This window comes from Schistocerca nitens, chromosome 1 (assembly GCF_023898315.1).
Source record: "Schistocerca nitens isolate TAMUIC-IGC-003100 chromosome 1, iqSchNite1.1, whole genome shotgun sequence".
In the NCBI taxonomy this organism is placed as follows: domain Eukaryota; kingdom Metazoa; phylum Arthropoda; class Insecta; order Orthoptera; family Acrididae; genus Schistocerca; species Schistocerca nitens.
Genome location: NC_064614.1, coordinates 505349069 through 505376246, shown reverse-complemented (window position 1 = coordinate 505376246; position 27178 = coordinate 505349069). Strand labels below are relative to the sequence as shown.

At 41.7% G+C, this 27178-nt stretch overlaps 1 protein-coding gene across 1 annotated transcript in view; it reads left to right on the top strand.

The window, feature by feature from the left end:
* The window catches only part of LOC126256905 (ATP-dependent 6-phosphofructokinase-like), a 408122-nt gene that overhangs the window by 216643 nt on the left and 164301 nt on the right, over positions 1 to 27178 (top strand). The window contains exon 8 of the mRNA XM_049955523.1: positions 18800 to 18878. Coding sequence (XP_049811480.1) covers positions 18800 to 18878 — 79 coding nt within the window. The remainder of the gene's footprint in view (positions 1 to 18799; positions 18879 to 27178) is intronic.

The window sequence follows — 27178 nt, the reverse complement described above, 5'->3', positions numbered from 1 at the left end:
AAATATCGAAAAAAACTTGCATACTTTGCTTACTTTCATTCTATTATAACATACGGGATCATATTCTGGGGTAACTTGTCAAACCGAGCAAAAGCATGTAATAAGAATAACTAGTGGTGTGAATTTAAGAAAATCATGAAAAAACCTGTTCAAGGAATTTTGTATTCTAATCACTGCTTCTCAGTATATTTATTCCTTAATGAAATATTTTGCAAGTAATATATCCATATTTCCAACTAATAGCTCAATACATAGTATCACTACTAGAATAAGAATCTACATAAAGACCTAAAATGTCCAGTATTCAGGCACACACATTTTTGATAAATTGCCAGCAACCTTTAAAACCTGGTTTCAGATAAATGATAGTTTAAACAAAGTTCGAAAGACTTTTTGATAGGCACCTCCTCCTACTCAATAGATGAATATCTTAACAGGGGCTGTTAGAACAGCTTAAGTAAAATGTCTGTTAGGTTTCAGGTTTGACAGAATTTTGTTACAACAGTCAAGATTAGATATTTTGTGTTTGATAAATATATTAAAAGTCCATAACTACATTTCATTCTGATAGTGTATTAATTCTGTAAATATTAGCAGTCCCAGTTTACTGTAATGTATTCATCTATTTTGACAATCTCCTGACAAATGATCAGGGTAGTGAGCATTATATTTAAATGTTTTATGTTGTTTATGTTTACTTTCTGGCATGTTCCGCATCCATGAGAATCATTTCATTTTTGGCTCAAAGGAACAAAAACTGAATCTAATCTAATAGGCAAAATTTCATAAGAAAATCATTTTTGTGTCTTCTGTTGTGTAGAAAATCACAGTTCAGCCGAAACTGATTCTAGAGGGATGTGAGCACTAGACCTACAAGATCTCTGAAGAGATGCCTGCAAGATTTGTGACCACAGTTCTCACACAACTTTCCCATTAGCTGCTAATCATTAGCTCAATAAAAATACTATTTATTTCGGATGGATTGCTTCAGAAAGCAATCCCACAACACAACAGTGAGTGAGAATATTGAAATAAGCCAATAATAAACAGCCAAATACTTTGAACTGAATTTCTCGATTAGTTTATCCCTGTTTTAAGGACATTATCCTAATTTGTTATCAAGCTGGAGTCGAAAGGAAGATTGGTGTAATGTCTTATCTACATTGAGGTCATTAGAGACAGAGCACAAGCTTGCATTGTGTCAATAACGGGGAAGGAAATTGGTCGTGCCCTTTCAAAGCAAACATCTGTGGCATTTGCCTGTAGCAACTTAAGTAAATACAGTAAATCTAAATCTGTTGTCCTCCTAATGTGAGTTGCATGTGTTAACAACTGCACCATCTTGCTTGGTAGCTGGACGTGAAGGAGTTACACACACATGCACAGTACTTCGCCCACTTAATAACCACTGATCCCAGTGGAACCCCATACATTATCTGTGTGGCTTTCTTATTCTTCTTGTCTTTGTAGTGTTCAGACCATAATGTTTTTAAGATGTTATTCAGTTCCTTTTTTATGATCTTTTTCTAGTCTTTTTAATCATTTTACTAATAATATTATGAAGAGGATAGATTGCTATCCACCTTATAGAGGAGACATTGATTTGCATGTGGAGTTGCAGACAGGCACAACAGAAAGTCTGCTATACATTTAAGCTTTTGGCCAACCTCGGAGACCAGAGACAGTGGTCATATGTGTGTGTGAGTTGTGAATGTGAGTGTGTGTCTCTTCTACTTTAGAAGAAGGCCTTTTTGGCTGAAAGTTTAAATGTCATGCCTGTCTGCAATTCAGGGTGTCCTCTGTATGACACATAGCAATTTGTCTTTTTCATAATAGTCTTGTTATTCCATTGTGGATTTTCCATTGTTTGATTTTGTTACTTTACTACTTTTACACAATTATTATGTTATTTTTAGATGTTTAGTTTCTAATGATTCACCTGCACTATGCATATGCAATATGACTACATAAAGAAGATAATGTGTGAAGCCTTGTATATCTAATACTATATTCAGGAAAAATATATCTAAAAACAAAGATGATGTGACTTACCAAATGAAAGTGCTGGCAGGTCGACAGACACACAAACAAACACAATCATACACACAAAATTCAAGCTTTCGCAACAAACTGTTGCCTCATCAGGAAGGAGGGAAGGAGAGGGAAAGACGAAAGGATGTGGGTTTTAAGGGAGAGGGTAAGGAGTCATTCCAATCCCGGGAGTGGAAAGACTTACCTTAGGGGGAAAAAAGGGATGGGTATACACTCGCACACACACACACACATATCCATCCACACATATACAGACACAAGCAGACATATTTAAAGACAAAGAGTTTCAAAAAGGAAAGTGAGTCTCATCTCAGAGCAGCCATCAAGTGGTTTCAACTCAATGACTTGCATATAAATCATGATAAAACTGTAAATATTCTCTTTAGCTTGTGTGTTAAGAGTGATAAGATTGATTGTGTCTCAGCTAAACTACTTGGGATCCATCTTGACTCAAAATTAACGTGGAAGAGTCATACTGATTATATTTGTACTAAGTTGGCACGTGTGACATATTTGTTAGGTAAACTAAGGTCATGTGTTAGTGATAAGTTATTACTCAATGCATACTATGCCTTTTTCCACACCCATTTAACATATGCCACTCTGTTATGGGGAAACTCAACCAGAGCAAAACACGTTTTCATTTGGCAAAAGAAGGCAGTCAGATGCACCCATGGAGTCAGACAGAAATAAAGAGTCTTGTAGACCATATTTCAAAAATCTAAAAATACTAACAGTTGCAGCCCTCTTTATACTAAGTTGTCTGATACACACACAAGAAAACCAAAACAGTCACAAACTACGACAATCTATCAATCACCATGACACACATATAAAACAGCAAATTGACATCCCAGTTGCTAGACTAAAGTAAACTCAAGATAGTTACAGGTACATGGGAGTAAAACTATTTAACATGTTGCCAATAGAGGCACATAATGTGTCACTGAATGAGTTTGAAAGTGTCACAAAGAAATGGCTTAGAGAAAAAGCTTTTTATACGATAGAAGAGTTTATAATGTGCACTAAATATGATCTTAAGTACCGGTACTAATATAGTTTCACTTAGATTAAACTTATACGTGTAAATATAATGCAAATACCTTGTGCAGCATCAAGGACAAATTTTTGTATCTTATTAGACAATAATGATCTACAATATATTACACCATTTCTGTTAGTTATGTAAACTGTATATGTACACAAATGACGACATCAATCGCATTTTTTAATGCCTAAAGATGGATAATAAAATAAATAAATAAAATAACCTTCATCACTTCTGCAAGGATTTCACAGGATGGTTTTGTAACTACCTCTGTGAATTCTGTAATTAGTGTAGTCTTGAATCTTGTCTTCACAATCCGTACGGTAATTATATATGTTGGGGTGTATTGTATTGATAGATTCCTCATTTAAAGTGATGCTTGAAACTTTGTAAGTGAGGTTTCACAGGCTAGATTTTTCTGTCCTAGAAGCATCAGTAACTTCAGGGTTTTTTTTTCTCCAGCGTCATCTTGAAGCTCTTGCTTGGACCAAACAAACCAGTGACTGTTTGTGCTGCCATTCTTTATATACAGGTTGATTATACTTGAAGTTAAACTTTCAAACCACTTTGTAAATGACACCACTGGTCAGAATGACATCAAATTGCAGCGGCATATTATCGAAGAAGGGGGAAAATGTGTGGCAGAAGAAAAATAAATAGTTACAAAATGTAGCACTAGATGGTGCACTGTAAGCAACATAATTTAATAGTGGTCGACTATAAAAGACAAATGAATCATACAACAATGCCCCAGGTGTACATTGGACGTTAAACAAACTATACTACTCAGTGAGTGGGTGTACAGGTGTGATACTGTTAGTTACATAAACCCATCTGCCATAGGAAGTTCATATCACATTGGATGGGAAAGATTGGTTTTTAATTGTCCTGAGACCAAAAAGTGCATAAAAATCATTGATCACATTGGTTTTTAATTGTACCTGGGGCCAAAAACTCCATAAAAAGCACCAATCACATTGGTTTTTAATTGTCCTGAGGCAAAAACCACATAAAAAGCGTCAATCAAAATCAAATCACATTATTAACTTCCGTGTGACTGGTGCAAAACATGTTCAATATGCTGTTGACCAATTTCTGTAACAAATTCAAATCGATAAACAGCATGTTACACAACTGACCGAAGTGTTTCCAGGGTCTCATTCAGAATTTTTTTGTACAATACATGCCTTCAATACAGCTAAGTTTGCAATCAAACACTGAACACAACATCTTTCAGATAGTCTCACAGCCAGAAGTCACTTGGAGTTAGATCAGCTGATCAGGATGGCCAGGCCATAGCTAAATGGCAGCTGATAATTCTAGCATTTCCGAAATGGCACTTCAGCAGCTGCTTAACTGTATTTGCAATGTGTGGAGGTGCGCCATCTTGCATAAAAATGATGCCATCCACACACCCACGCTGTAGGTGAGCTGGATTGACGTGGTTGTGCAAAAGACACTCATAGCGCTTACCAGTGTTGGAACAGGTAACAGGACTGGAAGCACCTGTCTCTTAAAAAAAATATGGCCCTATGGTAAATCATACTGTAAACCTGCACCACACAGTGACCTTTTCAGGATGAAGTGGTACTGGTTGATTTGCGTGTGGATTTTCCATTGCCCATATTTGACAATTCTGTGTATTGACATATCCTGTCAAATGGAAGTGGGCTTCATCTGTCCACAGCCGATCATTTTCCACTTCCGTGCAAGCAAGAAATTCTAAAGCAAAGGTCTCCCTTGCTGGCAGGTTAACAGGAAGCTACTCATGCACATGGGTAATTCTGAATGGATAGCAAAGAAGGATGTTTTCGTAAGATTTTATGTACCATGCTCATGGGTATGTCCAATGTCCAGACAGTTCCAGTGTTCACACCATCATTTGTCTCCTCCTGCACTGCTGTGGCCACTGCTTCCACTGATGTTGAATCAGTTTGTTTCCTCCCTCTACCAGGTTGCACACCAAAAGAACCCGTCTTTTCAAATTTTCGAATCATTTTCTCCAGACCCATGGCAGTCTTTGGACCAATGCCTTTTTTCAGACCCTTCAGTGTCCTAACTTCTGAAGAGTGACATGTGCAGAGTCATCATTCTTGTAATACAGCTTTACAAGCCCAGTGCTATCCTGCATTGAGACAGTCCTGTTGAACGTTGCAGCCATGGAAGGAGGAAAAGCCATGTACCCGGTTTGTTGACAGGTGTTTTCATTTACGTATTCTGACACATGCAAGCGCCATCTGTTGATCAATTTTCACACTATTTTTTTTCTTCTGCCTTACATTTTCCCCCTTCTCTGATAATATTCCATTGCAATTTGACATCATTCTGACCAGTGCTGTTATTTCTACAGCATTTTGGAAGTTTAACTTTAATCATAATCACCCTTTCCATTTGTTATGCTATTGGTGCTTTTCAGTTTGAGGCTCATACATTGCGTGATAGGTCGCATGAGTGCTCTGTAAGTGATATCCATTGTAGAGAGACTGTTTTTTTAAATGTGATTTGAGACTTTCTCGGCGTATTCCATTCGTGAAATCTTCTCGGGTGATCAGCCGAGTAAAGGCGTCGTCTTCTCGCAACGTTTCGAAGGGTTTCGTACCCATCATCTTCAAGCGAAGTGTCGAGATGCTGTGTTGCGCGGTCCTATAAAGGCTCCTGGACCAGTGACTGATTCCGGGCGCCGACCAATCAGGTACCTGCGGAATCGGCCGCCGCGCCAGTGGTGGGGGGTTCGCTTATGAACAAGTGGATGGTGTGGCCATGGGGTCCCCCTTAGCTCCAGGCATCGCTAATCTTTACATGGAGCACTTTGAAGACATAGCCCTGGACACCGCCCCATTGAAACCCAAAGCCTTTTACAGATATGTGGATGACACTTTTGTCGTGTGGCCACATGGCAGAGAGAACCTGCAAGACTTCCTGCGACATCTCAACAGCATACACAGCAACATACAATTCACCATGGAGGTGGAAGAAAATGGAAGCTTGCCCTTCCTTGACATTCTAATCAAGAGGCACCCTGATGGCACCTTGGGTCACGCTGTGTATAGGAAGAAGACACATACGGATTTATACCTTCATGCACAGAGTTGCCACCACCCAGCACAACGCAACTCAGTGCTTAACACTCTTGTGCACAGGGCCAAGTCTATCTGTGATGATGACAGCCTACCTGCAGAGTTACAACACCTAAGGAAGACCTTCCGCAGCAACGGTTATAATGAGACGCAAATCTCGCGCGCCCTACACAAGAGCAGGAAGGTAGACACACCAGAAGAAGAAGATGAGACCAGATGCCTGGCATTTCTACCATACGCGGGACCGCCAACAGCCAAGATTGCCCGCATTCTGGAGAAACACAACATCAAGACAATTTTTCATGCCCCAAGTAAAATTAAGGACATACTTGGCTCAGTCAAAGACCACCTAGGACTGCAGACTCCGGGCGTATACAGTATTGAATGTGAATGTGGTGCGAAATACATCGGACAAACGCAGCGCTGCATCACGCAGAGGCGCTCGGAACACATTAGAAATGTACGCCTTGGTCAGACAGAAAAATCGGCGGTAGCGGAACATAGCCTTAACGAAGGACACACCTTCCTCTTTGAGGGTACGAAGAAGCTGTGTGACGCTAAAGGATTTTGGGATTCAGTTTTCAAAGAGGCTGTAGAAATTCGGTTGAACAGCAACCTGATCAATCGAGACACTGGTTTCCAACTTAGTACAGCTTGGAATCCCGCAATAACTAAAATTAGAAGAGAACGCTCCGGCACGAAGACGGTAGCGGCCACAGACGTATTAGGAACCGGCAGGGACTCGACGCCCGGTCCGCGCCGCGAACCCGCCACCACTGGCGCGGCGGCCGATTCCGCAGGTACCTGATTGGTCGGCGCCCGGAATCAGTCACTGGTCCAGGAGCCTTTATAGGACCGCGCAACACAGCATCTCGACACTTCGCTTGAAGATGATGGGTACAAAACCCTTCGAAACGTTGTGAGAAGACGACGCCTTTACTCGGCTGATCACCCGAGAAGATTTCACGAAGACTGTTTTTTTCATAGTAAGCTACCACTGAACTGATGTCTGCCACTTCTTTAACTATTCTGAACCTTTGTGATTGGTTTTTGTATGATTTGACTGATTCTAATTGTAACTAAATGATGCTTCAGGCATCGGATGCTGGTTTTTGTGAACAATTTTACATTTGTAAACATTTAAAGTACCACTCTGACATTTTATCAAGTTCTGACTGAATATTTGTGTAGCATTTTTCAAGCAGTACTTGTAGGTAGTGGGGAGCAGGCATGGTAATTACAATGATAAATAATCACTCTCACTCCCGTCACTTACGATGAATACTTTTATTCTTACAGTGTATACATAATGTGTATAGCATAGAGTGCATACTACAGAGAACTGCATACTACAGAGAACTGATCTGGTAAAGATACAGTTGCTCTTGCTGTGGTAGGGCAGTGATATTATTGAGGGGTGGGGTTAGAGCCAGTGGTTCTATGTCCCCACAGAGCCTCTCACAAGTGCAGAGCACAGTGACTGGTGTATGTCATGATGCATTGTCCTGCTGGTGATGGTGAGGACTGACATATCATAGTCTGTCAGGTGCCCAGATGACGACCCTTGACATTGGTGGCGGTGCCAATGGGGCATTGAAGTGTTGGTGGCTGGATGTTGTGTTGTCCAGTAAGGCTGTCAGTTCACCAGTGGTGGTGTTCGGGGTGTCAATCATCATTATGAACTGCTCCAGGTCCAACACGAGCAGGTAGCTGTCCGAAGAAAGACTGGATTTCAGACTTGCTGTGTCGATAATAGGTGAAAGGGGTGTGGAGCATGCTAATGACCTCAAGACTGTGCTGTATCCAGTCTGTCTATTATCAGATTTGTCCCTAACCTCAAGTAGTGAGTCCTGCAGTGTTACAGAAATATCTTCTTGCAGGTAGTCTCACACGGCTAGGCTAACTGTAAGCTGGCTTGAGGGGCCTGGAGCTGGGGTCGGTGGAGAGTAAACACAGGGTGTGTCCGTTGAAGTCCACGCCAGTTTTAGCCAGTTCAGTGACACTGTTGTGATTTTTCCAGCTTGCAAGATATCAAAAGTGTTTGGCCTTCATTTCAACACCTTGTACAGGCCACTGTATGCAGGCTGGAGGGCGGGTTTGATGGCGTCAGTCCAGAGCATGACATGTGTACACTATTGGAGGTCCTTGTGCTCAAAGATGGTTGGTTTGGCATGATAGGATGGTGATGGGATGCAGACATGGCATGTGGTTCCTGACACGTTTCCCTGGGACTGGCAGGTTGATGTCCATGGGGTCAGTAGTTTGTGACATGAACTCTGCTGGGAGTGTGATCGGTTCCCCATAGAGCGCCTCTGCTAGTGAGGCATCCAGATCTTCTTTTTAGGCAGCTTGTATGTCCAGCAGCACCCAGGAGAGGGCCTCTGTCTACTCCTGGTCATGGCATACGAGTAGTGTCTTGAGGGTGCAGTGCCACTGTTCCACAAGTCTGTTGGCTTGAGGATGGTAGGATGTCATGTGGAACCAGTGGCACACACAGAGACAGCAGAGCTTGGAGAACAAGGCCAACTTGAACTGCCAGCCCTGGTCTGTTGTCAGGGTCTTTGGGAAGCTGAAGTGTGCAATCCATAGTGTGACGAAAGCTCGGGCGACGGTGTCGACCAAGATATCAGTCAGAGATGTGGCCTCCACCCATTGAGTTGTTCTGTCAATGGCTGACAGGATGTACTTGTATCCGTATGGATCTGGAAGTGGCCCCATCAGGTCTACATGGACATGTGGACATGTTGGAAATGACCCTTCGGGATGGGGAATTTCCCAAAGGGCAATTGGGTGTCAATGCTGTCTTGGTCCATTGGCACTGGATGCAGGCTCTCATCCAGGCAGCCCAGTCCCATTTAATGTTAGTCCAAATGAAACATTCTGTTATGAGTTTCAGTGTTGGACGTACTCCAGCATAAGACAAGCTGTGGATGAGGTCGAAAACTATCTTCCTGAAGTTCTATGGGACGATTGTCTTTGCCTACCACAGGATACGTCACACCAAACTAGTTTGTTTGTGCCTGCAATGGTGCACTGCTTGAGCTGGAGGCCCTTGTGTGTCCAGATAGCAGATTTTGAAGGTCTGTCAGTTGTTTGTGCCTCTGCTAGTTGGTCGAAGTGAAGGTGTGCCGATGTGCCAGTGAGTCATGAGAGGTAGTCAGCCACCATGTTTTCTGTCCCCCGTACATAGCAGACGTCCATAGTATATTGTGAAATTAACTCTAGGTGACGGAACTGCCAAGGGGAGGTATTGGCTGGTGGGTTTTTAATAGCATCAGCCAGGTGATGGTGGTCTGTGTAGATAGTAAATGGCTGACCCCTCATGTCATCTTGGAAATACCAAACCACCTCGTATATTGCCAAAAGCTCACAGTCAAAGGTTGACCACATTTTCTGGGAATTGGTAAGTTTCTGCGAGAAAAACTGTAGGGGCTGGGTTGCACCGGGGATTCCCTATTGAGCACCACCCCAATCGCCCGGTCGCTGGCATCGGCCGTTATAGCTATATGGGCTTCTGGCAATGGGAGTGCCAGGTTGGCGCTCTGAGTGAGCTTGGATTTGATGTTCATGAAAGCTGCTTGCATATCTGCAGTCCAAGTGAGCTTACGTTTGCCTGATGTGTTCTTGCGACGGAGTGACTCAGTGAGCGGCAGAATTGTTTCCGTGGCATGGGGGAGGTGTTGTCAGTAAAAATTAATTACCCCTAAAAATGGCACAACTCTTGATAATCCTTTGGGGGTAGTAGGTTACAGCTTTGGTCTATCTTTTCTGGGGCGGGACGGATGCCAGAAGCGTTGACATGATGGCCTATGAATGTAACATATTTTTGTCGGAATTGCCATTTGTCCTCATTGACCACAACACCATGCTGTGCTAATTTGTCGAATACCATTTGGAGGTGTTTCTCATGATCTTGAGCTTATTGTGAGAAGATAATTACATAAGCCATAAATGAACTGTTGCCAAGTCTGGTCTGCGTTCTTTAGTCCAAAGGGCATAAAGAGGAATTAAAATTGGACAAACTGTGTAATTATTGCCATCTTTGGGATGTCATCCATGGTCATTGGGATCCGTGAATAAGCTCTTTTGCAGTCAGTTATGCTAAAGATGGTTGCACCAGGCAGTTACTGGGAGAAGTCCTGAATATTGGGCATGGTTTAACTTCAGTTATGATGCATGCATTCAAATGCCTGTACTCCCCACACAGGTGCCATGTTTTATCTCTTTTTCATTCTCATAGTAATTGGTAAGGCCCACACACTGTCTGATGGCCTGATGGTCCCTCGTGTAACGGTTCATCTATCACGACCTTGGCCACCTTCAGTTTGTGAAGGGTAAGGCGGTGTGGTCGGTATTGGCCGGTGGACCAGGGTAGTATTACTTCTGTGTGGAGTGTCTTTGTATACAGTGTTAATCTTTTTACAGAGTTAATGAGGAGGAGCACATGAGGCACATGATCCACTCGTGAAGGTTATATCACTGTTTGCATGCGACTTACTCATGAGAGCATTACTGTTTTTGCGCATCCTGCTTATGGGAGCATCATCACAAAGACACTGGACTGACCTGTGGTTCTGAAAGCCTGGTGGTGTCTCGGGAGGACGGCTCTCATTGTTGCTGTTGCGACGACAGCTGTTGCTGTGTGATGTACAGTTGTGCCGTGAGCTCAGAGCAGCAGTTGCAAAGGTATTCGTTAGCTGCTCATGAGCTGGCATTGGTCTGGCAGAGGTCGGTGTACGCAGTAGTCTTGGTTTTGAGCTCCTCGAACAATGCCTGGCACTTAAACATGAAGTCCAGTACTGTTTCAGAGGTAAGAGAAGAGGCAGCGGAGTCTCATCCATTGGTAGGTGGTCACTGTTTACTCCACTGATTGGCCTGTGGCTGTCATGATGTAGTAGTAAGGCCGTACCCAGGTCTGGCAGAAGGTTATAATGCCTCAAAAAATATGTGCCCGACTCTGGCTCTATGGTGTTGGCCGAGAAAAACCTCCATGGGTGGAGGGTGTGGTTGTCCAGTCGAACTGTGATAAGAGGCTGTGCCTATCATGGGAATCACTGTATCATTCATGGCACTTGTATAGGGGATAGTGTCTGTTTTCCGGGCACCAACTGAGTTGGCAGTGTGCTAACGTTGGCACTCGTGCCGACTGGGAAGTACGCTCTAAGATGGTTGTTGTAGAAGAAGAGCCGCATACCGTTAGAATGTAGTCACGGGATATGACGAGTGTTGTCCTGGTTTGTAGCGAGGCAGCTTGGAGCAGGAGAGTGACCTGATGCAGAGGGCGCATCTCAGCACTGAAGCTTGTGTGGAACCAGCAGGAGCATGTGGCCAAGTAGGCACAGTGTCCTGGCTAGGTGAGTCGTTATGACGGTTAGATATGGGCGTGAATGTGGCTTGTTTACATTCCATAACAAACATGGTGCCTGGCTCCATCGTGGCATCTGGCTGTTGGTGCCTCACCACTGTGGAGTCTTGGGAGGCTGCTGTGGGTGCTGCATCGAAGGGCTCGGCTGAGGTGGGAGCAGCTCAGCGACTGTTGCTTGGATGGGTCCTAGTCTCCGTGGGTGCGTACAGTGCCCACACTGGCCCGGGCTGGCTGTAAATGTAACAGGTGTTGACATCGGTGCCGTAGCTGATGTGTGTGTTTATCAAGGCATGATGTTGTTCGAGAGCAAGCATCAGGTTGGCGAGGCATAACCAGGTTTCCAGTGGTTTGTCCTCACACGTTAGCATGGCTGTCTGTATGTTTTGAGGCAGTTTGAGAAGCCATAGTGACCAGAGAGCATGATCTTGTAAGAGGTTTGTGTCGATTGGGATCCGTAACCTACACCAGTGCGCTGATGTAGAATCGTGGCCCAGTGACATCTGAATGATGGCTAGGTGGAGTTGTTGTTCAGGTGAACGTGACAGGTGCTGTAGTATGAGCATCATCACTGTCTCATATCTGTCAATGGTTGGTGCATGCAATAGGAGGTCGCTGATAAGATCGGTGTTGGTGTGGAGGCACAGTGTTGGGTCGTCTGTGGTCCCAGCCGATTCCATCATGCACTCGCAGAGTGTGAACCATACTTGTGTAGAATCAACTTGTAGTGGCGGCAGATGTAACTTGGTGTGTGGTCGGTGGTAATCTGCCTGGTGGTGAGGGGCTGCGACTAATATGAGGTCGTTCTAATTGTATGAAGTAAATTGTGCAGGTTCGTGAACACTGTCTCGTGGCACTGATAGAGGCAGCAGCTGGCGTCGCGGTGTGGTAGTCATGATATGTGTGTCGGTGATGTTGGTGTCGTGACCGATTACTGGGGGACACAACATGGGTGTCATAGCTGGTGCATTGGCGTCATGGAGGATGGCATCGTGGCGGGGTACTGAGGAACGTGGTATGGTGGATGGGTCCTGGTCTGTCGCGATAATGGTGGACGGCGCGTCAGTGTAGGTCATCCAAAGTGGCAGCCTTGTGTTCCCATGGTGCGTGGGCCTTAGTTGCAGCGAGGCTTGCTGTATTGATACGCTGTGGTCACGAGATGTGAAAACCCAGGCTTTCTCTCACCACTTTCACTGATAACATCTTACTTGATTTGCAATTTAGTATGTTTGTCCACTTGGCGACAGCTAATCAAGCCCTTCTTTGGCTGTTGTTAAAACAATGGGAACATTGTTTATCATTCAAGAACCATTGTTGCTCTGGTTATATCGTCTGGGAATCAGTGAGAACATCAATTGCATGCACAAATAAATCATGTGTAGTGATGCCAGGCGATGAAACACTATCATGGGGCATATGCTTTGCAGTGTGAAGTTTGTATCCCACAATTATTGGCGGTGTGCTGCTGCAAGTGTAACTCTGTATTTTGTGGCACAGTTGAAAAGAAAATAATGGGGTCACCACTGTAGGTGGTGGGGAGCGGGCATGGTAATTACGATGATAAATAATCAATCGTTCTCCCGCCTCTTACTATGAATACTTTTATTCTTCAGTGTATACACAAGGCATGTAGCGTAGAGTGCATACTACAGAGAACTGATCTGGCAAGGATACAGTTGTTCTTGCTGCAGAAGTGCAGCTGTATTGTTGGGGGGTACAGCCAATGGTTCTACATCCCCACAACATCATTATAGATAACTACCTAATCAAAGAGTATGAAATTACTATTAATATTGTCTGCAAGGTCATTAACACACAACATGAAGAGTAGGTGTCTCAACACAATGCCTGGGCAAGCCTGAAATCAGTCAGTGTCTTTATACCCAAGATAACATATTGAAAAGGATAGATTGCTAATCACTACATAGAAGAAGCACTGAGTTGCAGATAGACTGAAAAAAAAGACTGGTTAACTGTTAGCTTTCAGACAGGTAAGTCCTTTAGAAACAGAAAACTCACATTCACACAAGTACTAACACAGGGTCACTTGACCCCAACTGTCAATGCTAGTAAGGCCTGAGCAGCCATGTTTGTGTGAGTCATTCTTGTGTATGTATGCGTTTTCTGCTTCTGAAGGATTTTTTTTGTCTTCAGGCTAACAGTCAAGCAGTCTTTTTGTTGTACCTGTCTGTGCCTCCATATCTACTCTATGTGGTGAGTAACAGCATATCTTTTTGTGTTGGTGTTATTCCATGCTGGAATTTCTAGATAAAATACATGTCTCATCTCTAGTAAGATATCCTTAATCTGCCACAAATTTCATTTGATACCCTATTCAGTCATACTTTCGATTATAAGTATAGAGATGATATTGAGTCAAATACATTTCAGAGATCAAGAAATACAGCATCCACAGGATTGTCTTGATAAAGAGCTTTCCCAATTTATGTGAGAAAAGCAAAAATTGGTCTTTACAGGTCTGATGTTTTTGAAACCCAAGTTGATTTTTGGATGGAGGAGGTGGTTCTGTTTGATATTCCTCATTATATTTGAATGCAGAATACATTTTGAGAGTAAACAACAGGTGTATGTCACTGATACTGAACTGCAGCTTTGTGGATCACTTCTGCTACACTTCATGTCAACAAGTGAAACCCTTGCTTTCTTCCAGCTATTAAATACAGTTTTCTGTTCAAAAGATGTATAGTATACTATGGCTAAAAAAGTGAAAATAATTGGCATATTAATTCAAAGGTGACCAGTTTCAATCCTCACATGGTCATCTTCAGACCTACAGCCATTTTGATTGACGATGACTGTGTATGGAGCAGTAACTGCTGAATGATAGTAGCCAATACCTCAGCAGTTCCTGCTCAATATACAGCCATTGTCCATCAAAATGATTGTAGGTCTGAAGATGATCATGTAATGATCAAAACTGGTCGCCATTGAATAAATGTGTCGTACAATAGACTGTTATAATTATTTTCAGAGATTGTAATTGGATCACTGATACCCCCAACAATATTTTTAAAAATAGTTAAAAAAGTGGCAAACTCAGCTATAAATTGTGAGTAGAGTCTGACATGCATTTCATTGGGCTCTGAGCCTTGTTTGGTCTTTGCTGTTTCAACACACTAACCACTCAACTGGACAGGCAGACTTTGCTGTCATTATATTCCGTCTATTTCCATCATGAATTAGCTGATGAACTATCATGTGTACATGATTTTCAGAGAAGGCATTTAGTACTGTTTACAGTATGTCTTGTCATGCTTGCCACTTACAAAACCCTGAATTTCCCCTGGCATATAAAAAGTACAAATAGCTTATGGGAATGCAGCTAAGTGAACTAATGACATCAACTGATATTTTGGCATATAAAAAGTACAAATAGCTTATGGGAATGCAGCTAAGTGAACTAATGACATCAACTGATATTTCGATAGGTGCATACTCTTGTCATTTTCAAGACACAGACACAATGTGAGCCTGTTGTGCAAGTAAATTTTAAAACTCACTGTGAAGAGCATATGTGGAAGGACACACACACACACACACACACACACACACACACACACACACACTCATGCACTAGTGCTACAAAATAAAATATGGCATGCCACAACTGTAAGGAATACAATAGACACCACCTTAAACAAACCAGGATCATCCTGTATAAATCCTGTAAGAGCTCTAATCTTAAATGGCAATGAAAAAACACATTCAACATCATATTTCCACAGAATACAACCAATCCTGTCAGAAATGCTTCCTGTGTTAGGAAGATAATAGACATTGTTGTCACCTCATTATAATCATCACTCACCCAGTTCATGGTTGGTTAGTAGCACAACACACATTTGATCATTTTTTTCTCTGTAACCATTCTTATAAGAGGTGGGTTCAAGATGGGCTAATTCAGTTAAGAGACGTTGGAGACCTGAAATGATGTGTGCCCTGTGAGCCAAGGTACGAAGTACCTGATCAGGCTGAGCTGGAAGGTGGCAATTATCAGCCTGTAGACACAAATCAATGTGAGTTGGCTTCCAATAAATGGGCTGACCCTATGTACCATCAGCCTTCCTCCTGAGCAACACATCAAGGCAGGGAAGGCAGCCATTCGTATCCATCTCCATTGTGAAGTGAATATTCTACACCTAAAAATACATGAGTACTCTGCAGTTCCAGATCCCAGACAACACACATAGTTCATTCCTTTGTGCTTTGCAGCCTTGTTCTCACAATGGATGCCTGAACAGTGTCTTCAACATGTTGAATGAGGCCTTCAGGTATACACATTGAGTGCACAAGGCGATATTTCTTATTACTTGCCATAATCTTCTTAAGGGCTACCATTATTTGCCTTAAATTCAAACTATGAATGATTAGTAGACCACAACCATTTTGTGGGTGCTTTCTATTGATTTGGAACATAGCAGGTCTTTCAACAGGTGAGGAGTATCTCACTGACTAACTTTCACTCATCCTCATTACAGGTGAGTTTCCATATTATGGTCTGAGTGATATGCCCTTCCCTTTTAACCTTCCTCAACTTATCCCTCTTTTCTTCTCCGAGGAAAGAACTATTAACACTGAAAGTTAAAAGTGATCACGTTTTCTCTCATTTGTGTCTTCTGCCAGTACTGCACATTTCATCTTTTGAAGCAAAGTACTGGCCAACATATCTGTCTCATAGTTTATTATTTTTCTCACCTGCATTTTCCTTTAATATAATTAAGCTTGCTGATTTTACACTCCTGGAAATTGAAATAAGAACACCGTGAATTCATTGTCCCAGGAAGGGGAAACTTTATTGACACATTCCTGGGGTCAGATACATCACATGATCACACTGACAGAACCACAGGCACATAGACACAGGCAACAGAGCATGCACAATGTTGGCACTAGTACAGTGTATATCCACCTTTCGCAGCAATGCAAGCTGCTCTTCTCCCATGGAGACGATCGTAGAGATGCTGGATGTAGTCCTGTGGAACGGCTTGCCATGCCATTTCCACCTGGCGCATCAGTTGGACCACCATTCGTGCTGGACGTGCAGACCGCGTGAGACGACGCTTCATCCAGTCCCAAACATGCTCAATGGGGGACAGATCCGGAGATCTTGCTGGCCAGGGTAGTTGACTTACACCTTCTAGAGCACGTTGGGTGGCACGGGATACATGCGGATGTGCATTGTCCTGTTGGAACAGCAAGTTCCCTTGCTGGTCTAGGAATGGTAGAACGATGGGTTCGATGACGGTTTGGATGTACCGTGCACTATTCAGTGCCCCCTCGACGATCACCAGTGGTGTACGGCCAGTGTAGGAGATCGCTCCCCACACCATGATGCCAGGTGTTGGCCCTGTGTGCCTCGGTCGTATGCAGTCCTGATTGTGGCGCTCACCTGCACGGCGCCAAACACACATACGACCATCATTGGCACCAAGGCAGAAGCGACTCTCATTGCTGAAGACGACACGTCTCCATTCGTCCCTCCATTCACGCCTGTCGCGATACCACTGGAGGCGGGCTGCACGATGTTGGGGCGTGAGCAGAAGACGGCCTAACGGTGTGCGGGACCGTAGCCCAGCTTCATGGAGACGGTTGCGAATGGTCCTCGCCGATACCCCAGGAGCAACAGTGTCCCTAATTTGGTGGGAAGTGGCGGTGCGGTCCCCTAAGGCACTGCGTAGGATCCTACGGTCTTGGCGTGCATCCGTGCGTCGCTGCGGCCCGGTCCCAGGTCGACGGGCACGTGCACCTTCCGCCGATCACTGGCGACAACATCGATGTACTGTGGAGACCTCACGCCCCACGTGTTGAGCAATTCGGCGGTACGTCCACCCGGCCTCCCGCATGCCCACTATACGCCCTCGCTCAAAGTCCGTCAACTGCACATACGGTTCACGTCCACGCTGTCGCGGCATGCTACCAGTGTTAAAGACTGCGATGGAGCTCCGTATGCCACAGCAAACTGGCTGACACTGACGGCGGCGGTGCACAAATGCTGCGCAGCTAGCGCCATTCGACGGCCAACACTGCGGTTCCTGGTGTGTCCGCTGTGCCGTGCGTGTGATCATTGCTTGTACAGCCCTCTCGCAGTGTCCGGAGCAAGTATGGTGGGTCTGACACACTGGTGTCAATGTGTTCTTTTTTCCATTTCCAGGAGTGTATTTTAATTTCTGGATCTGTTACAGTACAAATGTGACAAGTCACCGTTAAGAACTGAAGCAACAAAGAGATTTACATTGATTCCATGATACTACAATGAATATTTCTTTTTTTCCCCCTAACAGCCTCCACCAAAATCTCAAGTAAAAAGCCAGAGTATAGTGGAAATTTATGATAAATGCTGAAAATATACTCTCACATTGAAAGAAACAAATTAAATCTAACACTTCACAAATGCCGATTTACTACAAAAAGTTATGCATAAAACTCATAAGTTTTGTAATTAATAACCTCCAAAAATTTTCAGTGATATATATTTATCCATGTTGATATACACTGAAATTTGGGGTGAAATTTTTTTTTGGATCAGGATAGTACTCCAAAATTATGTAAAGTAGGAATGTATATTATAGCAAATACAGTAGCATGGAATATGGTTTCTTCAGCACTCAACATAAAAAAAAATCTTGCTTTAGTTAACATATTTAGTTTCCAACAGACACTTTTCTATTATAATATGTAACTTAACTGGCATTACTTTTCTTAAGTTTCTCTTGCAGTATGGGATTTATACAACATTATGTATCTGTGTATGAATGAATGCTGTTCCTCTCGTTCTTGTATTCATTCCCTTCAAACATAAATCAGCTCGGAACACCTACCTACTGAATTACTATCACTAGTACAATGACTAATTTTTAGCCATATAGATAATGTAACTGAACTGCAGTTGTTAACAATTGCTTTCTGTTACTGATGTTATAAGTTGAATATTTCTCTTTGCCACCCAAACTTGGACAACTGCTCCAACTCCCCTGGTATGTGTAGCATTAACTGAACTCCTTGCTGACTTTCCTGTCAAACATTGCAAATGCTTGTTTCATCATTTCTTCTGTTCCTTCTAGACAAGCAGTTTGTAGATCTGAAAGAAAGTGTATTGTATAGTTATTATATTTATCTGTCAATCTACTGCTGCTAAATAATAATTTCTCATTTTTATATACAGTTTTCTTATAGCAATTCAGATTGATTTATTTGAATATTTATGTTTTATATTTATAAAAGTATCATATTATTTTGCAGGAACTTTGCTCGAAACTTAGATATGTACAAGAAACTTACCAGATTGAAACCACCAGCATCAGTTGGACATTTGGCAGAGGTATTTTGTTTATCACTTACTCTTTAATTTGTGTATTGATGTATGTAAAAGCTGTCAACATTTTCCAGAGCATACATAAAATAAAAATGCCAAGTCCATAAAGACCAGGACTGAGGGAGAGTATCCCATGCGTTATGAATAATTGCATTAATTTAAAAAGGGACTTTGTTGGAAAATAAGTGCATCCCATGCGTTATGAATAATTGCATTAATTTAAAAATGTCCTTTGTTGGAAAATAAGTGCATTATTTTCCTCACTAAATTTTCAATAGGATCTGATTTTGAGTATATATTAGTCCATTGTTCTTCCAGGGAGTATATTCCATTGTTGAGGACTGATTCTAGAGAACTTATGTGATATCCATCTTCCTCTGTCACTGCATATTTCCCAGTAAATTTGTGCCACAGAGCCATAGTTTTCACATTAACAAAGGGCCTTTCATTGTTCTGGTTTTTTTGGCCCTGGCTTCTCCATTAATTCTTCATCCACTTGGGTAAAAAAAGTGTAGTTTTCCCCATTATTATTTTTTCCAGGATGAAGAATAAGGAGAATCCAATTTTCATTGCAGGAAACACTACCAATAAATTCTTTAGCAAATTAAATCAAGTTTTTTGGTGAAGGCCACCTGTATGCTTTATCTCCATCTCATTTGTGATATGAAGTCATAAATACATGCAAGTAATCAATAAGCAGACAAAACCAGTTCTTTTAAACTCATAACAAACATTCTAATTTTCAATTACTTTTGGTCAGTATGTGGTACTCGTACTTCACAAATCTTTCTTGTAATGAATTCGTCTTCATATCTCCTCAGATGTGAAGTGTCAGCTATTTCATACACCATTAAGTACTTTGAATCTCTCTATCCGTGAGTGATTCCTTGATATCTACATATACAGCACTCAGAAAGCAGAAGGTATAACCATCCTTTAGCTTAAGTAATAATGGTATGATAAAGGGAGACATATTTACTTAAACTTTTATGTAGATTACATATTGCCGTGTTCTGTGATGGATGCAGTGTGATGTGTTTATTGTCACTGACTGGCAGGTTGTGGGTTGCACTGTAATTCATTGAATACTTGGATCATTCCAGCAACTGGTAGAGAGGGTTCAGAAAACCAGCCTTGCACACGGAGTTTCAGTGAAGCACACAATTTGCAGCATGGCCCCCAGAACTGATCATGGCCCCTGGGTCCTGAGTCAAGTGGAGGGACTGAATCAGAGACTTATAAAGTTCTGTAACAAGCTAAACTGTAACTTCCTAGACTTTGTATGGTGTGCAATACACACTACCTAGTTAGCTGACTGTACGAAGTGCACACAAGAACTTTCTAGATTAGGAAAACTCTCCATCAAAACCAGATGATGATAGGTCTAAGAAACCCAGAAGTACCAGTATGAGATTGAAAGAAATGCCTCCCACAGGTGAGAATATTAAAGTCATAGTGATTAACTACTGAAGCATTTGCAAAATAATGCCAGAGTTCGAAGTGCTCCTGAAAAGCAGTTGAAGCTCACATAACACTAGGTACAGAAAAATAGTTGAAACCTGAAATTAATACCAGTGAGATTTTTGGGGAAAATTTAAGTGGTTATCAATAGGATAATCTAATGGGAAATGGAAGTGGTGTGTTTGTTGCAGTAAAACAACTCAAATCCAGCATGACAGAAACCGAAGCTGAATGCAAGATTGTTTGGACAAGTCTCAGTATCAGGGATGGGCATAAAATGGTAGTTGGATCCTTCTATTGTGCACCAGACTCATCTCCCGATGTAACCAAAAACTTAAGAGAAAACATCATTTCACTTGTACATAAGTTTCCGAGTCATACTCTAATCATCAGTGGAGACTTCTCCAACAATCAGTTGGGAAAATTGTACTTTGTTAGCGGTGGGTGTGATAAGACTGAAACATTACAAAATGCCTTATTTGAAAACTACCTAGAACCAATAGTTTGGAACCCCACTCTTGATGAAAATATATTGGTTATAATGCTGTCACATAGACCTGACCAATATGAAGATGTCCACATTGAAACTGATATAAGTGGCCTTGATGTGATTGTGGCAACAATAGTTACCAAAATGCAAAGGACAACTAAAACAAGCAGAAAGGTATATATGATTAGTGAATTAGATAAAAACTGGGAAAACTTTTTGGGACAAAGAAGGCTTACAGCTAAGGTAATTCGAGGAACCAAATGGACCTTCACACAAAACCAACTAACCCAAATCAACAAGAGCTTCGCTAAGAATAACACCAAAGATTTCTGCAGAACCTTCAAGCAGACACTTTGAAAATACAATCTGCCAGACCTCCACTTCAGAGACTCACAGGGCAAAATAGTTTTTAATTAGAAGGACAACTGCCACCTGTTAGCTCAGTGCTTTAAAAACCTACACAACTGTGATCCACCCAGTGAAGACTTTGAATACAAACAACCCCACCAAACCCAGACTCACTGCCTCCTTCATCGAAAGAATTTGGACAAATCATTCAACTTCTTAAGAATAATAAAGCAGCTGGAGAGGCCTCTATCATTACTGAACTCTGGAAGTGTGCTGGAAGCAATGCCATGGGCAAGCTCACTGAGATCATCCAGGACATCTGGGAAACAGAGAAATTACCACCTGATTGGAACATGGCTCTGATCCATCCGCTTCACAAAAAGGAAGATTTTACTGATCTGAACAACTACTGCAAATTTCATACAAGATTCTCTCCAAAGCATTACTAAAAAGGGCAGAAGATCAACTGGATAGTCAGCTGGGAGAATATGAGGGAGGTTTCAGGAAGACCCAATCCTATGCTGAGCACATCCTCAACCCTAAAACTGTACTGGCATACTCCAAGATGAGAAAATGCAAGGTGGTTGTCACCTTTATTGATTTCAGGAAGGCCTATGACTCTGTTGATAGAGAAACACTTGACAAAATTCTTCAGGAACTAGGACTAGACAACCAAACCTGCAGACTCATTCTAGAAACCTTGACCAACACCCATTCCAAGGCAAAATTTAGAGGTGAGATCTCAGAAAGCTTTGAGATAAAAACTAGAGTGAGACAAGGGGATGGACCCTCCTCATTTCTCTTCAACTGTGCTCTTGAAAAGGTTGTGAGAGAATGGTGCCAGGAACTGGCAAGTTTGGGTGTTCAGAGTGGTGTCTACCTGGGCTGTAAAATCGAAGGACTGATTGTAGATTTCCTGGCTTTTGCAGATGACATGGCACTGATCGCCGATTCTCTTGAAATAGCAACAATGCAGGTAAAGTGCCTCAGAAAACAGGCAGGGAAAGTGGGTCTTCAAGTATTGCTGGAGAAAACAGAGTTCTTCACAAACATCAAAGAAGCTAACAGAGAGATGTTACTAGACCAGGGAAACATAAAAAGAACTGAGAAGTTTAAGTATCTCAGTGAATGGAAAGAACCTAACTTATCAGAGAAAACGTCATTATCAATGAGAGTCAACAAGTTGGAACTAGCCTATCAACTGACTACAAACACCTACAACAAAAAATGCCTGTCACGCAACCTGAAACTTAAGCACTACACTTACGTCATACGATCAAGAGCCCTATATGCCATGGAATGTCTTTCCATGAACCGGAGAAGTCTGATTGAAAAATTGGAAGCCGGTAAGAGGAGAATCCTCAAGGAGATCCTAGGCCCAGTAGAAGTAGATGGGGAATTCAGAAGGTGACATAACTCAGAGGTCTGTGAACATAACGAGAGGCTCTCTGACTGTGCAAGAAAAAGAAGGGTAGCTTCCTATAGCCATGTTGCAAGAGTGCCTCCAAACAGATTGACCACCCATCTGTTCATGTTCTGGCAAGACAAGAAGGCTAGCACCACTTGGCTGACAGAAACTGAAAAGGACATTACAGAACTGGGAATAACTGATCTCCAGAACAGACAGTCTCTGAGACATACCCTGAAGGATGCCCGAGGATTTCGGGAAAAGCCCCAAAGGAAAGGTACTGCTGGACAGAAGAAAGGAAGGAGTTACATAAGCAGTGGATGTGACAGTACTGGGCAAAGATCAAAGCACAACAGTTGAACAAGTGTGTCCAAAGTTGGCCTATTCGAAACAATAAGAAGAAGAAACTAGATAAAATATCGGTAGATTCATATCTCAGTGAGGAACTTGAAACATTCAACACATTGCAGGAGCACATAGAGGTACTCTGGCTCAAGTTTAAAAGAATAGTTGACTATGTAGTGGACAGATATGTGCACAGTAGAACAGTTCATAATGCGAGTGACTGTAGGTGTAAAACAAATCATGGGATTATAGGTAGAGAGATCGTGAATGAAACCTGTTTGGTTGCCAGGAAAGCAATTTGTGAAGTCTTTAGTGACTGCTCTAGCAGAACATTGTGAAATTACCTTTCACAAAACCCAAAAAAATTCTGCTCTTATGTAAAGGCTGTTAATGGCACCAAAGTTAGTGTCCAGTCACTAGCGAATAAGACAGAAAATGCATTTAAGATAGCAAAACAAAAGCTGAAACACTTAATGCTGTTTTCAAATGTTCATTTACAAAGGAAAACCCAGGATAATTCCCCCAATTTAATCCTTTTACCACCGAAAATATGGATTAAATAAGTAGTAGTGTCTGTGCTGTTGAGAAACAGTTGAAATCATTAAAATTGATCAAAGCTCCAGGGTCTGATGAAATTCCTATCAGATTCTATACTGAATTTGTGGCTGCACTACACCCTCCTCTAACTATACTCTATTGTATATCCCACAAACAAGAAAAGGTGCCCAATCCTTGGGAAAAAAAACAGAGGTCCCACCTGTCATCAAGAAGGGTGGTAAAAGTGATCCACAAAACTACTGTTCATTATCCTTGACATCAATTTGTTGTAGAATCTTAGAATATATTCTGAGCTGAAACATAATGAGATATCTTGAACAGAAAGATCTCCTCAATGCCAGCCAGCATGGATTTGAAAATATTGATCATGTGAAGTAGTAGTAGTAGAGGGGTTTTGTGGGCGCACGACAGCAAGGTCTTCAGCGCACCGATCATGTGAAACCCAACTTGCACTTTTCTCACATGGCATACTGAAATTCTGATTCAAGGCAACTAGGTAGATGCAGTGTTTCCTGATTTCCAAAAAGTATTTGACTCAGTACCACACTTTTGCTTATTGTCAAAAGTATGATCAAATGGAGTATCAAGTGAAATTTGTGACTGGATTGAGGTCTTTTTGGTGGGGAGGACACACCATGTTATTTTGGATGGAGAGTCATTGTCAGATGTTGAAGTAACGTTGGGTGTGCCCCAGGAAAGTGTGTTGGGACCCTTGCCATTCATATTGTATATTAATGATGTTGCAGATAATATTAATAGTAAAATAAGTCTTTTTGCAGATGACACAGTTATCTGTAGTGAAGTACTATCTGAGAGAAGCTGCATAAATATTAAGTTGGATCTTGATAAGATTTCAATGTGGCCCAAAGATTGACAATTTGCTCTGAATGTTCAGAAATGTAAAATTTTGCACTTCACAAAACGAAAAAAGTAGTATCCTTTGAATATAATATCAGTTTGTCACTGTTGGATTCAGCCAACTCATACAAATACATGGATGTAACACTATGTAGGGATAAGATCACATGGATGCTGTCATTGGTAAAGCGGGTGGTAGTCTTTCATTTATTAGAGGAATCCTGGGGAAATGCAATTAGTCTACAAAAGAGTTTGCTTACAGATGTCTTGTGTAACTGGTTATAGATTATTGCTCAAGTGTGTGGGACCTGTACTAGATAGGATTAACAGGGGATATTGAATTATGTAGGAATAAAGGAGACAACTTACTGAAGGGTAGAAGTGCTGTGTCGTCTGTAGGTACTCAAACAAAAGGTACAGAGCTTTGCTAGCTTTCCAAATGAACTTCCTTTTTCAAGCTTGTACGACAAGCATGAAAAAGGAACTTCATTCTGAAAGCTAGCAAAGCTCTGTACCTTTTTTTGTGTATATATCGACGACACAGTGCTTCTGCCTCTTGGTTAGTCATCTCATTTATTCCTAGATAATTTGTAATTCTCAATTGCGGGCTACTGAGTGTATACAGAGAAGGGCAGTTGAATGGTCACGGGTTTGTTTAATGCATGGGAGAGTGTCACAGAGATATTGAAGGAGCTGAATTGACAGACTCTTAAAGACAGACGTAAACTGTCTGGAGAAAGTCTATTCACAAAGTTTCAAGAACTGGATTTAAATGATTACTCCAATGATATACTACAACCCCCTTTGTATTACTCACAAATGGATGCACTTTTTGGTGATTTGCAGTGTGTAACTGTAGATGTAGACTTAGAATACCTTTGGATTTGGACTTGATTGTGGTTTCAGTCTGACAATATCGTGTATGATATGGTCATCTTAGAGGCAACTTTCTTTTAATGATTCATCTTGAATTATATGTAGACAGTAGACTGCTTGGGTTTTGGCTGGTTCACTAGAATAGTATTCACAAAGACTATGCAGGTCTGTCTAGAGTTTGAAGGAATACCACAAGCTACCAGCTTATATAACATGAGAAGTTGGCAATGAATATTTTTTCAGAATAAAGTGTAGAATTCCATTATCATAACTGCTTCTATAAGCCACACAAATTGCTGGAGCCTAAAACTGAAACTTCCTTTAAGTACCTCCTACAAAAGGTACCTACTAGAGTCTAGTTTTTATATGTCCATCCTTTTGATTGGAGGTTTGAGGGACTTTGGCCATTCGCTTATGTAATAAAATGGAACATCAACAGCCATATTTACGATGATATTTATTACAGAGCTGCTAGTTTTGGTACTTCAGTACACCATCTCTAGGCCATAATTGATGCTGAGGGGGTTAACTCTAATCATGTACATGATTCCTCAGTGCCCAAAATATATAAACTGGTTGTTACAGACCACCTGTAACAACAATGTCGTATCTCCAACCATCAAATACCAAGTTGGTAGTTGATGATTAGAAACACAACACTGTTGGTAACAGGTAGTGTGTGAAAACCAGTTCATATATGTTGGGCACTGAGGAATCATGTATATGATTAGAGTTAACACCCTCAGTGTCAGTTAAGGGCAGAAGATGGTATACTGAAGCGAAAAAATTGGGAGCTTCTTAATAAATAACATCATAGGGATGGCTGTAGGTGTTCCATTTTATTACATGGAGAAGTCTCTCAGCACTTTTATGGGGCTGATACTCGCTGAATTTGTGGTGTATTGATAAAGCCACACATGACCCTTGGAGTTTTCTACATGGTAAAAACCTCATGGAAGTCAGCCATTCTGGCTGATAAAGTGTGGCTCTGCATGGAGTGTGTTTTGCTTCTCTAACTACTCAGACCAAAAGCACATCAACTAATGCTAGAGATAGATAGATAGATAGATAGAGAGAGAGAGAGAGAGAGAGAGAGAGAGAGAGAGAGAGAGAGAACTAAAAGAAAAACACTAAATTTCAGTTACATGATAAATTCCACAAATCTAAAGGCTGTGAATTCACTATGTTCTTAGGGATTACAGTTATGAATAACTTAAATTGGAAAGACCACATAGATAATATTATGGGTGAAGGAAACCAAAGACTGTGATTTATTGATAGAATACTCAGAAAGTGCAACAGGTCTGCTAGAGAGACTGGTTACACCGTGCTTGTCTATCCTCTTCTGGATTACTGCCGTATGTTGTGAGATCCACATCAGATGGGACTGACAGAGGACACTGAAAAAGTTCAAAGAAGTGCAGCTCATTTTGTGTTATCGTAAAATAGGTGAGAGAGTGCCATGAACATGGTACATGAATTGGGGTGGCAATCACTAAAGCAAAGGTGTTTTTCATTGCAGTAGGACATTTTCAAATTCAGTCACCAGCTTTCTCCTCCAATTGTGAAAATATTCTGTTAGTGCCCACGTACACAAGGAGAAATGATCATCATGATAAAATAAGAGAAATCAGAGCTTGAACAGAAATATTTAAATGCTCGTTTTTCCAGCTTGCTGTTCAAGAGTGCAATGATAGAGAAATACCTTGAAGGAGCTCTGTGAACCCTCTGGCAGGAAATTAACTGTGAATTACAGAGTACTCATGTAGATGTAAATGTAGAGAGAGAGAAAGAGGAAAGCAAGTACTGCTAGTAGTCTAGGCCGCCTGCTGGTAGTACTCACCAGATTCGCAAATAATTTTGGATGATCAGTGCAACTCGACTGCTGATAAAGGCTATGTAACTGCAAAAACCTACATTCATATACAAGAATGTGTTTAAACATGAAAAAGTCGCATTAGA